Source organism: Pecten maximus, chromosome 10 (assembly GCF_902652985.1).
Source record: "Pecten maximus chromosome 10, xPecMax1.1, whole genome shotgun sequence".
Taxonomy (NCBI): Eukaryota; Metazoa; Mollusca; class Bivalvia; order Pectinida; family Pectinidae; genus Pecten; species Pecten maximus.
The window spans coordinates 5,575,878-5,590,588 of NC_047024.1; the positions used below are offsets into that span (position 1 = coordinate 5,575,878).

Consider the following 14,711-nt stretch of genomic DNA (forward strand, 5'->3'; position numbering starts at 1 on the left):
TCTAGGTCAAAGCGAATTGGGAGTTATGGTAGTGATAATGGAGCAGGAAGGCTCATCAACAAACGTCATATCATATCGGTTAATATAATATTTCCAAACGAGAACATAATGTGGACCATAACATTTTCCCATTGTCCTCATCAACCTACATTCCTCTTGAACATGTGTCTGTTAATTTCTCTGTCAGTAGTCAAAATCAGTCCCAGACATTGTTAAATGGGAACAAGATCTTGAACAAAAGCTACGGGGGGCGGTGGTATGTTCGTGATTGTCTCCTTGTGAATGTTGATGTTGCAGATGTAAAGCCCTTATAAGCCTGTCAGCAGAAGCATTGTCGGCAAGCCTTTATGATTACATAGTGATATTTAGGAATTTGTTATTTCACATCTTGTATTGGAACAGTCATACTTTATCTTTTCGATTGTTTGAAAATCACAGACAGTTATTTTTACATGAAAACTTTTTTAAATCAGTTATATAAGTTGTAAATACATGGCATACACCCTCTCCTTGTTTTTTTTTCTCTGAATGCCAAGGAAAAATAAAAGACTTTTTAATTTCTGACGTTGAAATATTTACATTAACAATATTATTAGAAGTTAAGTGACAACACAAGGACTTTGATAAGACCAAATTATTGCTGCATTTTACAGGGTCACAAAACTAGCCCTGAGGCAGCGCAGACAACAATGAGTTCGTTACCTAGATGTCACAGGGAAGAGGAAAGTAAACAATGAACGAAATAAACAAAGTTTCCTCTTCCCAGGTCAATCCGAATTTATAAAGAAATAACAAACGATTGATATAAAATAATTGTGTTATGTTTATTATATATTAAAGTACTATTTATATGTATTTACAGATTCCATAAATCTTATGATCGGGGCCACTGGTCGGCCTAAATGCGGGGGACTTTCCCCGGGAATGTTGGGGAAAATCATCCTAATATGTCAACCCCATTCGGAGCATTCCATTGGGGAACTATTCGGGGCACTACTCAGGGCTATTTGGGACAGCCGCTAGTAGACGGAATGAAAATATTACTTTACACGATTTATAATAATAAATCTGTACCAAATATTAATAAATTTAACGTGTCTGGTGCCGTTTAACAATTTAGAACATTTAATAAAAAGATGGAGCTTCCAAAGGGGTAAAATATTACCTTTCTATCTGGCGAAACAATAATGCTGCCGCACAGATGACTGAGTGGAAGAAGACTCCCCGATGTACCTGCTGAGACAACAGACATGTGCATCGGAGATATAAAACCGACCGACCAATAACACGACGCGATACATAAAACCAGCCAATGACATCCTACGTTTGTACTTTAATACATCGGCAGATAAACAAAGATGTCAGCGCCCAGGAGATGACGTATTGAATCACTTCCGACATCATTAGGGGATATTTAGACGTAAACATGACCTACCGATTGTTGTTATAACAAGATTTATATACTATCCTTGATATAATACTTAGGAATGGCGTAAATACTTTATTAATAATTAGTAAAACAATAATTTACACAGCGATCAACACTCAGCTGATCTAACAGTAGGCTAACAATACACATATTTTCGTATCAGTATTCAAAACAAATAATAGATAATAGCTTTATGTTAGTGGTTTGCAAAACCATGTCGAAACAATACGTAACAGTTTATATTAACACAAAGATAGAACAACACGAATACGTCTCTTGCATGTGACTATATCATATGGTCACAGTCGGTTACGTCAGCGAAATATTTAATATACAAATTTTAAACAACCACAAGGTAGTATTATAGTTCACTTTTCGTAATAACGTAAAAAAAACAAAGTCGCGGAAGAACATTATATATTTATATTGTAAGATTTTACACTGTTAAATAAAGGAGTAAAGTCTCGGTAGGGGGTTAAGTCGGGTTACGATAATAGATTTTACACTATAAGATAAAGGAGTTTAGTCGTGGTACAGCAATACATATTAACACTATAAGATAAAGAAGATAAGTCGGGGTACACTAATACATATCTAAACTGTTGTAATATAAGGGTGTATCAGTCAACGATCATATTTGTTACCTGACTCTTTATGTAAATAAAGTATTTCGACTGTTCTCCTGTCAATACTTTTGACAGTTGACTTGACAGGAACATCCGCACGCGCCAAAACACTAAAATGATTACGATGAAGCGTCTTTCTGTTCATGATTTGTAAACAGTATATCTAGCAACGCCTAGCGATGGTTGCTGGTTCGAAGTCAGAAAGGTTCGAAGAGATCTCCGATCAGAGTTTGTTGTATCTTATCAAAAACAGTGATTCGGCTAACACAAAGAATGCCATGAAATAGCATGTAAGAATGGTTACAGCGAATGCAAAGTAAAATCAACTTTGAAGTTCAAAAATGAGCCAAAGCCGGATTTAACATTAAAACATCAAAAAAGCACTTAAAGTTTGGTTTTAATTATTATTTGTTGATTAAATGATTAGAATATATTAATGCGTTTTATTGACAATGACGAGTGTGCTATGGCTACAATATATTTAAATACATATAAGTTCCATTCGTACCTCTTCTTCAATTTACTGCAGTATTGTCTTATGTCAAATTCTTAGTCCATTTACAATTCATATGTGAACTTTAGGCCGGTGTCTTTCAACTGACTTTCAAGCATTAGCTCGAACATTTCATTTTGTGCGACAGTGAACCAATTCTTCCAGTCTCCTGTTGTACCTGTGACCAAGAGAAAAGAAATGTTGAGGGAAAAGTGTTAAATTAAACAAGCACATAAATCCTACAGTATAAAGACACACCAAAGACTTAAATAACTAAATTAAACGAGCCATTAGTCAAAAACGGGAAGGTTCATCATTAAAAAGAATAATTGATGCAAATCATAGTTCAATATTTTTTCATAATACTAGCAGCTGAGACTTTACCTTTTCTGAATAGGAAGTTTGTTTTATTCGTTGAAAATATCGGAGTAATATCCTGCCCTTTTTGGCCTGAAGTTGTAGCCTCAGCAAGATGTTTGAATGAACATTTGTCGGCAATATCCCGTATAAGCTTAGGGCTTAATTCTTTCTTCAAAAATGCTGCCATGCGTTCTATTTCTCCAACTGGATTCTGGAAGTAATATTTTATACATAGTACCTTTTCTAGTAGCACACTTTCACATGACGTTTACAACTATATTTGTAGGCATGTTTGCTTTTATATGTTCGTTTGAAAGAGAACAAAACTGTTAGCTCCATGATAAAATGTTAATAAAGTACCTTTTTCAAGTCTTCGTAGAACACGCTATGGACATTTGTTACTACTTTTGTGCGTTTCGCCACCTCCCATTCGCGTTCGTAGTTGACAAAACCACCATAGAAATCTGGAGTGTATAAGCCACAGTATATATCATGTATCACAGTAAAGATAAATTATTAATATTTCGATGTTTGTACGCAGAATGCTGCTTTCTGATTCGTCTGTCGTCTACTAACATGTATGAAGTCTGCGCTCGACTTGTATGACAATAGAATGTAAATAAACTACCTGGTCTTTCTTTGCGACGTAAACAAAAAGACGTGGCTATGCTGCTCTTTTCTCCACCTCTACTGATATATGTAACATTTCCGTATTTCATTATTTGTTAACATTAGCGATGTCTAGCGATAAGAACATACCTTCTCTAGATTGCTGTTTCACGCCTCGTTTCATGGCTGCAGATTTGAAAGTTTTGAAAGTGACGAGACCTGTTTCTGGTTGATTTTTTTTTCGGGACTGAAAGTGTCGCCAATTAACTGTCTGTAACGTTACCTATACTACACAAGAGGCAACTGAAGGATTCATTCAGTTTGCAATTTGGTTTATCTTTCATACCAGCACAAAATATTCCTTTTGAATGCTTAAAAGGATTTAAAGACATTTCCCGGTTAATTTACATTTACCTGTTCTGGACAAATAAATCTAAATTGGACATTTGTTCTTTTCCTACCAACGGTGATTGTCAAAATGATTCGTCATTCATCTTTTTTTAATATATACTTTTCCACAGTATGTTCTTATTCTCATAGGACATTTTATAAGATATTTCATGCAAAGATATTTTTAGAAGTAGTTTCAGTTTCCTTTTAGTTTCAGTACCCCTTGCTTGTTATCTTATTGTTTAATATGTACCTTGTGGTATAATTACTTACTATGTTTGTTTGCACACATATCCTGTATATAGTCGTTCCAAGTTCCAGGAAAATCTTCCTCTGTACAGAGTGCACATGGATCATTCTTTGCGTGGTTATAGAATGACACCATCACATCCTTTGGGTTTCTTGATACATGAATGATTTTGTACCCATTATCTACGTGTTTCTTTGGGATGTGACGAAATGTAACATGGGTATTGAGGAAACGTGGCGAAGGGCGATTATCAAAATCTTCAAGGTTCATAGCTTCCAGCATGAAATTTACTTTATGACCACTGGTATATTGAGCTCCTTCCTGTAGGATCATCGACACGATCTCGTGTACCCAATGTGTCCCTACACAAATAAGGAATAATAATTCATGTGTTGATGCATAAGAAGATACACTTCGCTGGCTAATTAAGGTATTTTTCTATGTAAGATTCCTAGGTGACCCATGGCCCTAAGTTAGCTATCGTAGTGCCCTAACTTATTAACCTTCGACACTAGGGCGCTAACTTAATAACCCAAAATCCTAACATAGTAACCTAGGACGCTTACTTAGTAACCCAGAACCCTAACATTGTAACCTAGGACGCTAAGTAACCCACAACCCTAAAATAGTAATCTAGGACGCTAACTCAGTACCAAGAGCCCTAACATAGTAACCTTGGGCGCTAACTCAGTAACCCAGAACACTTACATAGTAACCTAGGACGCTAGCTCAGTAACCCAGAACACTTACATAGTAACCTAAGGCGCTATCTCAGTAACCCAGAACACTTACATAGTAACCTAGGACGCTAACTCAGTAACCCAGAACACTTACATAGTAACCTAGGGCGCTATCTCAGTAACCCAGTACACTTACATAGTAACCTAGGACGCTAACTCAGTAACACAGAACACTTACATAGTAACCTAGGGCGCTATCTCAGTAACCCAGTACACTTACATAGTAACCTAGGACGCTAACTCATTAACCCAGAACACTTACATAGTAACCTAGGACGCTAACTCAGTAACCCAGTACACTTACATAGTAACCTAGGACGCTAACTCTGTAACCCAGAACACTTACATTTTAATGTACGGCACTAACATAGTAACCTAGGGTAATTACATAGCAACCTGTATTGTTTTGCTTTGCACGTGACATAAGATAATCCATCTTTAATTATTGACGCGTATGTATATCATATCTAGTGTAATTTTAGGTTGTAAGATTTCTAGGTGACCCATGGCCCTAAGTTAGCTATCGTAGTGCCCTAACTTATTAACCTTCGACACTAGGGCGCTAACTTAATAACCCAAAATCCTAACATAGTAACCTAGGACGCTTACTTAGTAACCCAGAACCCTAACATGGTAACCTAGGACGCTAAGTAACCCACAACTCTAAAATAGTAATCTAGGACGCTAACTCAGTACCAAGAGCCCTAACATAGTAACCTTGGGCGCTAACTCAGTAACCCAGAACACTTACATAGTAACCTAGGGCGCTAACTCAGTAACCCAGAACACTTACATAGTAACCTAGGGCGCTAACTCAGTAACCCAGAACACTTACATAGTAACCTATGACGCTAACTCAGTAACCCAGAACACTTACATAGTAACCTAGGACGCTAGCTCAGTAACCCAGAACACTTACATAGTAACCTAGGGCGCTATCTCAGTAACCCAGAACACTTACATAGTAACCTAGGACGCTAACTCAGTAAGCCAGAACACTTACATAGTAACCTAGGGCGCTATCTCAGTAACCCAGTACACTTACATAGTAACCTAGGACGCTAACTCAGTAACCCAGAACACTTACATAGTAACCTAGGGCGCTATCTCAGTAACCCAGTACACTTACATAGTAACCTAGGACGCTAACTCAGTAACCCAGAACACTTACATAGTAACCTAGGGCGCTATCTCAGTAACCCAGTACACTTACATAGTAACCTAGGACGCTAACTCTGTAACCCAGAACACTTACATTTTAATGTACGGCACTAACATAGTAACCTAGGGTAATTACATAATAACCTGTATTGTTTTGCTTTGCGCGTGACATAAGATTATCCTTGTTCAATTATTGACGCACATTGATATCATATCTAGTGTAATTGTAGGTCAGGATCAGTAGCCCTTAACATGTTCTTTAATCTTTTTCATCAGAAAAAAAAAATCCGTCGCTTGTCAAATTCATAAAATCAGAAATAATTTGCGCTTGTTACACTGAGTCTTTATAATAGTTGAAAGTGTTTCAGGAACATTATTTTCTATCTTGGAAAGAGATGTTAGGTACGAGTAAGTATGTTTTCAAAATACACGTTCATATGGCTAAGGCAACCATGCATATACATATACAATGAAATATGGATGAACTGTAGGTTGTTTTGAAAATATATTTTTAACGCGTGAATTCGGTTTGTAATTGAAATAAACAATTGAATTGAATGACACTTTTCGATATTAAAGCAGGATGATTTGTTCGTCATTAAGGGCTGCAATATCATGTTGTATCGTCAAGTAATATTGAAATATAACCGGTTTGACAGGTTGAGTGCTTTTCTATTTATACCCTGATATGTGTGTACACATACAACCATTTCCATACAAGGGATACAATTTCTGCTCTTTCTGATATACAATGACAGGAAGATGTGGTGTTATCAGAGGTAGAAATCTAATAACATGCATTCCAATAACAATAAGATTCATGCAAATTACAGTTTGAATGTTTTATCTTGCGCTATCAGCTTTCAGTAATATGATCAAGTTGATCCTTTATCCTTTGAAATGTTTTGCAGTTAATACGTAAAAGGTAGAAGAAGATAAAAAAAAAATACACAATTGTTAATTCTTACTGAAGTAGGTTGTCTAAGGGTCCACAAAAGATACACAGAAGAGCTTTTTGTTTGAGTAGATCGGTGGTTTTACGGTCAAAATACTAAGACCAACAGTACAGCATTCCAACGGCCACATACAAAAGTGTACCGTATTTCATAACTACCAGGACAGCCGCAAGGAAGAAAAAAGCTCAAGGTAAAAAAAAATGGAAGGGACATTAGTGTTTAGAAATTATTGTTAATATGACAAATATATAAAATTTATAAAAACTTCAAATTGAAATTGAATTATCAAGTAAAATTATACGTTATTTTTGCTAATTTTTATGTGATTTATTACTGGGTATACAATAATTTGAATAACAGGTACTATTTTACATATAGGACCAAATATTGCCCCCTTTGCCTCAATATTGGCCCTAGGGCCTTCGGTCTTACCATACAGCAATCTCAAAGAACTGTACAAATATCATGCATAGAACCATTTACAATAATAGTAGCAACGAACACAGTATCCAATTATATAATCAGTTAATACTACATCTGTCCGTAAAGTGGGGTCCTAAAATGTGGAAGAAGGGACGTTAGGGATGGCAAAGAGGATACATACAATATTTGCTTAATATATAAGTGGAGATAATCCGATAATTCATCCAATTCAATATTTTGTTCATCTTGAACATTTTGTACATTTGTTAGTAATTATAGACAAGATGTTTTGTTAAAGTCGGATAGAAAGTCGTGTTTCCGACAAAATCGACACCTGAGTTGTCTTTTATTATCTCTTACTCCTGACGACAATCTTACCTGCTTTGGGAAATGAACAGAGTAGTACATCCGTTTCCTTTGAGTCATAATTCCTAATTGCCTCCATGTGTTTTTCAGTGTTAGCCAATAGTGAAGGAAATTTCGGAAGCATACAGCCATCGTAAATAGGATGTTTTTTGGCCCGCAAAGTGTTTAATGCTTTTTCTCTTTCCTCGGGATCAAGTCTTAGAAAGTCCATCTTGTTCCTATGAAGTATATATTAGTGAAAATATATACATATATATAAATAATATATATAATTGTCGAGTAGTAATAACGATAGTACACACAAGGAAATTGTCGAATTTTCGAGGCAATCTGCCCCTTTATCAAGACACGTATCAATTACATACGATCACATATAGACATAGCACATGGAACAGTTACACAAGTAAAGTGGGTATAAACTGTCGTCATTACTACCTGCGATTATCTATTTCTAGTCATACGCATGCAACGAACAATCTTTTGTTAGGATCCAGTACCTATATTGGATTATACCGTCATTATTACTTATTTGACCCTAAATGATACATGTACATACAAATAAATATGATAAAATAAATCAGAATATAATTACACACGAACCTGGAGCAGGTTACTTCCTTGCGCAGCGTAGCTCGACAGTGACACCGATTATCACGGTATACGCATATACATTACACCAGAGACCTATATTTTTGTTGTTGTTGCACTAAAGCATTTCAACAAAGGCTGAGTTTTTAGCTCTCTGGACGTAGTCCAGGAGAGCTTACGCAGTCATTCTCATGTTTTTGCCGGAAGTAGAATTATTAAAATTTTGTGGACAGAGGATATCAGAAACAGTGGGACTGTCAGAATGGATTTCAAGACACATGATTGGGGTCGACACGAACTAGATTTGACAAGAAATTTGAGTTGTTAAATGTTTTCATTTTCGAGTAATCGTCAATTTACGGTGTCATTTTGGACATACTCGGTGTCACAGGGACATGCCGAACGTTATTCTGAGGAGTTATAAGGCAAAGTTCCTATATCAACCAACTGTAATGTGTATATAGTAATGTGCTGCAACACACGTATCCCTGTGCCGCTGCAAAATTTGCTGCTATGCGTGTTACTTTATACACATTATGTCGTCTGCTACAGTGTATAGGGTGTCCCGCGAAGTATACGTATACGTCCCTGGCAAACACTGATATGAAACATTACTATGTATTCTTAGTAGTTCCAATTGTTTATCTTCTCTCATAATATTAACTTAATTTCTTGAAAGCATGGGAATGGAGCCCTATCTCCAGAGCTATTACTTAGTAATGAAATATGTCCTGTTACCCAGTGTATAGCTTTAAATCACTAATAACTGTTGACAAATGTGTTTTGGGTATAAAATATACCATGTGTAAATATGGTAGATATCAGAAATCGGAGAGAATATAGGTTTCTAATTGATTATAGTCATATGCATATGTATTGATGATTTGTATTATGTAGTGATAATATGCAAGCTGAAGCATGTTGCATTGATACTATATTGATGACCAATTTGACCTGTGACCTTTGATGACTTATAAATGTATATGATTTCTCCAGTCATATACATCGGAAAACGGTGAAAATATTATGAGATGAAACAGGAAACAATTCTCTATAAGAGTACAAGATTTCATTTGAAACGATCAATACACAAAATCAAGAAAATTCATTGAAAAAGTTGAAAATACAAAGAATATATAGTACGTCCAGAGAGCTACGAGGCCCTTGGCCTCTTGTTTGTAATGCGTTTACTTGAGCAGCGATGCAACCGCTAATACGCAATTACGTGACCGCCAATGTGCAATCCTTTTAAGTCGTTCCATTTCCTCGCTCCTTCTACAACAATCAATACAAATATACAGTTGTTTATCACTGTCTATTCCAATGTTTGTTGTGACAACTTGTGACACTGGTCTCTCATTGGGGTAGAAATTCAAATTAAAAACAGGCTTTAAAGTTATTGATATTTTTATTAACTGTGTCACCATGTTGCGTATTATTATCACTAGAATAACTTAAGCAACGAATACCGACATAATAACGAAATAATACTTCAAAATATACCCGATGAGGGCAAAATATAAACAAAAACGTTAATGTGTATAGACATATGGAAAAACATCTCGGACAGAAAGACCCAGTCGTTCAAAAGAGTATAAGGATAATCACAATTTAACAGCAAATTCAAAATCCTGATAAAATACTAACTCCTGATAAATCTAACTTCTTTAAAGGTTATGGAGCTTTAGCATCCATAGGTCTCTTCCTATGTGCATGTTTCAAGGAAAAACATACAAATGGATATAAAGTAAATGGGAAATGCGATTTTTAACTGACTAAGCAAATCATGTTTTGAACAATTGGGCGCAGATGCTCCGGAATAGCAAGCGTCTTATAATTCATCAACAACACCCTTGATAACAATCAAGATCACAACCTCAAATTAGACATTTTTTGCAATGGAACTAAATGGTATACCGACAAGCGCCAAGCACGTCTGACTTTCCAGCGCATAAGGGAAAAAATCCCAAATGAGATGCTGATTCTGACCATGCCATTTTTCATCCACCTTATCATCACAAAACATTGTGTTTTTAATATCTCAGAACAAAGAGATACAGGGATGTTGATATCCAGAAATAGAAAATTAATCATCAGGATATTGAAATAATCAAACGGAACTTACAACTAGTAGTAACCAACCTAGTTGGTTTCGTTACCAGTAGGCACCTAAAAGACAAAGAAAAAGAAGCTGCTGATGTTATAAAACCGTATGAAGTGCCCATGATGTCAGGTTTTACAGGGTACATCCGTTCGATCGTTCGATATGCTCAATAAAGTTTTGTTATTGAATTTTAACACATCGTCAATATACAGGTGTCAAATTGAAAGATTGTTACCTGTTTCTTAACATATCAGCTTTGTACAGATTGTGTACAGTCCCACAAACAGGTAAAATTCCTACATTTGATAAATAGTTACTTCTATGAGTACTAAACTGACGACTACTTTTGTAAACAAAAACATGTATCCCCTTCTCCATTACTAGGTATTGATTTTCCCCACTAAGTTGACCTATGGCATTTAGGCTCGAACAATGATGAATTCGCACTTATTTGACCTTTGACCTTGAGGTCACAGTTAGAGTGACGTACTTGCATTGCACTGCACACCGGTTTATGTATGTTCTCGGGTTTATGAAGAACCGGTTCTGCAATAGGTTTACCTTCATTCAAAGTTACTCAAATCAGGATAATTCTAAATAAGTTGTAACAAAACAGGTGTCGTCTTTTTACATGTTCCAATAACTAATGTGACACGGTATATATGCACAATAATTGTTTATTTCTGTTGCCGTTGTGTTCTTTATCACTTATTTTCGGATGTCACAGTTCTCTCTCAGGGGTATATCAAAAGTGTCTCGGATGATCTGGTCGCCAATTTCAACAAATAATTTGTCGATCAGAAATTCAATCTTTCTCATGATTTCGTCTATGTTGTATGTTCTATGGGCACTTACGCATGTTTTACCAAACTGTTACAATGTATAGACTTGTAAGAGAAATATTTCATCATATAATACCTAATGCCTGGAGAGTGTATACAGTGAAAGAATCACATACGTTGATTGGAGATACGATTTTTTAGGAGCGCATGTTGAAGATGAATGTCTGGACTTTTTTAAAAATTCTTCAGCAAACTATATCCCAATATGAATCTGGACTCAAATGACTAAGAATGGTAATAAGAATGTTTCAAGCTTGTTACATGATTGGAGTATAGAATGTTCCTTCTGAGAAAAGGAAAATCAATGAAATTAATCACAATGAAACTTCAACACGGCGTTTAGTATATTTTTCATTGTTGATAGAAAAAAAATATCCACATTCAAAATACTCATTTGCCAACTTAATGTTATGATGTTGTAAAGGACGACTAAATACAAAAAATAGAAGAGTAAAATGTGCCGACAATGGCAAGTGTGGTGTACGGCCAGAATTTAAGCTTCACCAGGTGTAGACTACATTGACTGTTGACAAGCACTGTCGCACAACACATTCGGGACGAACTAATGAAGACTTTACTCTGGTGGAAACCAACTCGTATCATACGATTATAACATTGGCATTGACGATAGACTGCGGTATGACTACTGATGAATCGTCACTCAATCTATAGCAACATTAAACTTCCTTATGTATAGTATTGCATGTCATGATAAGCATCTGGTGAAACATATCATTTTGTACAACAGTTTACCAATTATCCCAGTCCTCTGTTTTTACTATCGAGAAAGAAAAACAATATGAAACGAAACGAATATAAACATCAAACATAATAAAGATAAACCACAGATCTAAATTTGTACCCAAAGTCTAGCCCATGCTTGTAGGCGAGACATTAACTTTTCTGAATATGAGTTTTGTTTTATCCTTTAATTTTCAAAATTGTTTTACCTCGAGTTGTAGAGTCAGCAAGATCTTTGAATATGCATTTGTCGTCAGTATTCTGTATGGTTTGAGGATTTCATTCCTTGTTCATTAAGGCTGCCAGCTGTTTTATTCCTGTATTCGAATGGTGAAGTTATGATTATTTTTTAAACATATCGTGCGAGTAATTGATTCTCTCAAACAAGTATTTTAAAAAGTATTTATTGCGCGAAGTACAAAATTGCTAACATACTCATACGTTAACGTGGTACCTTTTTCAAGGTTTTTTTTCAAGGCTAATTTGTTACTGCTTTTGTCATCTCCTTTTCATGTTTGTGTTCATAACAGCCTCCAAACGTCTTGAACCAACAAGTCACAGTATATTTGAAATATCTTATTAAAGATAAAGTTCGTTCTATGAATAACCCTTTAAATGCAAAATGTGCAGATTAAGCAAATTCTTCCCTACTTTCTCGTATCAAAACATGATATAACGATAAACCTTAATACACATTATTCGTTTACTAATATATCTATCATCAAACCCCAACTGAAAATGATTAAACTAATATTGGAAATATTTATTTTAAACATAACAGGAATAAATTTACTGATTAGTGTTAAATTAGAATTATTTTATGTCGATAGATGACGAAGAAAAGACAATTTACGGAATGAAAAGGGAATTATTTTTTAGGCGTATTAATATTTAACTGATGTAATGTGTTGAAAACGAGCACGTGAAACGATGTTTTCATACTATATTCATTGTGTTTTCCATGGTCAAATGTTTATAACGTATATATAATATCTTACAGTGTAAATATTTGCATTTTTGTACCTTGACTTAACTCATTTATCTTAAAGTGTTAAGAAACAGTTTAACCTTGTAGTGTTTTGTTGCTCTATTCCAATCGACCACATTTATTTTTAGTGTAAATTGTGATATCCCATTGATGGTTATTGACAAAAGAAAAAGTAAAAGACGAAAAATTCTTGTCCTCTTTCCTTTGATGGTGTACTAAGAAGGCACAAACAATATGTCCTATCGCCCTTTCTGTCCTGTCTGTGACTGACAGTTACTTCAAGCCTTCAGTATAAATAATAGTTCACGTCTTAGGGAGTCAATTGTTTCGTATTAATTTCAGAAAAAGTTCCCCTTTCTATGCTTTGATAATCGAGAGCCGACTATAGCCATTATATGTTCCGGCGTGTGCCTCAGCTCAAATTGATGATGGGTGTTCTATGCAACCCGGATTTATATGGATGTGTACATCACCGTTGATTTGTTATCCTAAACCGAGGAGGACTATTGTTTTGCCCAATGTTGAATATAGTTCCAGACTTCCCGGTGCAAAATATGTCTAATCAAAATATAGGACCTCCAACCCTGTTTAGGCTAGAGAACGCAAAGAGCTTGCTTACAAATCTTAAATTTTATTTTGTATTGAAAAAAAACCCGTCTGTCGTAAAGACTGGTTTCATTGTATAGTTCCGTACTCCATGAATTATAAAATATATATAAATATAAATTATATATAAATTTAATTGCATGCACATATAAATGTACTTAATAGCCATAGCTCTACTACAGACGATTCTTACTCCGTAAGTTCACAACTTAAATTTTCTAGTTGAGTATTTATTTTTCCAGTCTATTACCTCGTCCCATGTGAAAATTGTCAAATACCAATGAGGACCATAAATCACAAACGTTTATATAACGTTAACACTAGCTAATACCTTTGTCCCATTTAATCACATTTTCTCTGCAATAATCTGTGGAAACACACGGAGGGGTTTTCTGTCTAACATATATTAAAACCCAACTGCCACACAGTATCACGCACGTAGTTTTGTCTTACATGTTGGTGACTTTACTCTGTTACTTTTAGCAGAAATATGCCCAATTAAACATATGGTAACATAATTATATCGTTTCGGCCACGCCCGCGCTCAGGTTGCAATTGTATGCAAGGGCCAATAAGTTAATAATTAAAATCTTGTGACGTAACGTTTTCAATGCAAACAGTAAAACATCCGATTCAATCAAAAATATGGTAGGTCGGAAGAAAAAAATTCGCAGATTATTTCTATTACGCAAGAGTTTCACCAGCAATCATATAACACAGTTATTCTAGTTATTTCCTTTTCCTTACAATTGTTGTCTTTCAAAAAGACATCGTCCCTCCTCTAGATCTATATCATCCCCGAAAATCGATCTTTCCAATTACTAGTATCTCAATAAACGTAGATTAAATTTGGGAATTCGACATGATCTTCACTTGCTTTAGATACCAGGTAAAGCATATATCAACTATTTCAGATTGTCTTTCGGCGACTCTCGTTTTGAGAAAGTGACATTATCAAGATTAGGAACGTTATATACAAGGTAAAGAATATGAACTATACCCGATTGTCATTCGCCGTCTCTTATCTTTAGAAAGTGAT

General features: G+C 35.3%; 1 protein-coding gene across 1 annotated transcript; it reads right to left on the minus strand.

Annotated features, from left to right (window-relative positions):
* Positions 1-837: 837 nt before the first annotated feature.
* LOC117335518 (sulfotransferase family cytosolic 1B member 1-like) lies at positions 838-8,515 on the minus strand. The gene is made up of 6 exons (XM_033895558.1): positions 8,404-8,515; positions 7,816-8,021; positions 4,181-4,519; positions 3,269-3,372; positions 2,933-3,119; positions 838-2,726 (listed from the first exon to the last, which is right to left on the minus strand). Exons 2-6 carry the CDS (start codon positions 8,012-8,014, stop codon positions 2,614-2,616), a joined length of 942 nt encoding a protein of 313 aa, XP_033751449.1. The 5' UTR covers positions 8,015-8,021; positions 8,404-8,515; the 3' UTR covers positions 838-2,613.
* Between the last annotated feature and the right edge of the window lie 6,196 nt (positions 8,516-14,711).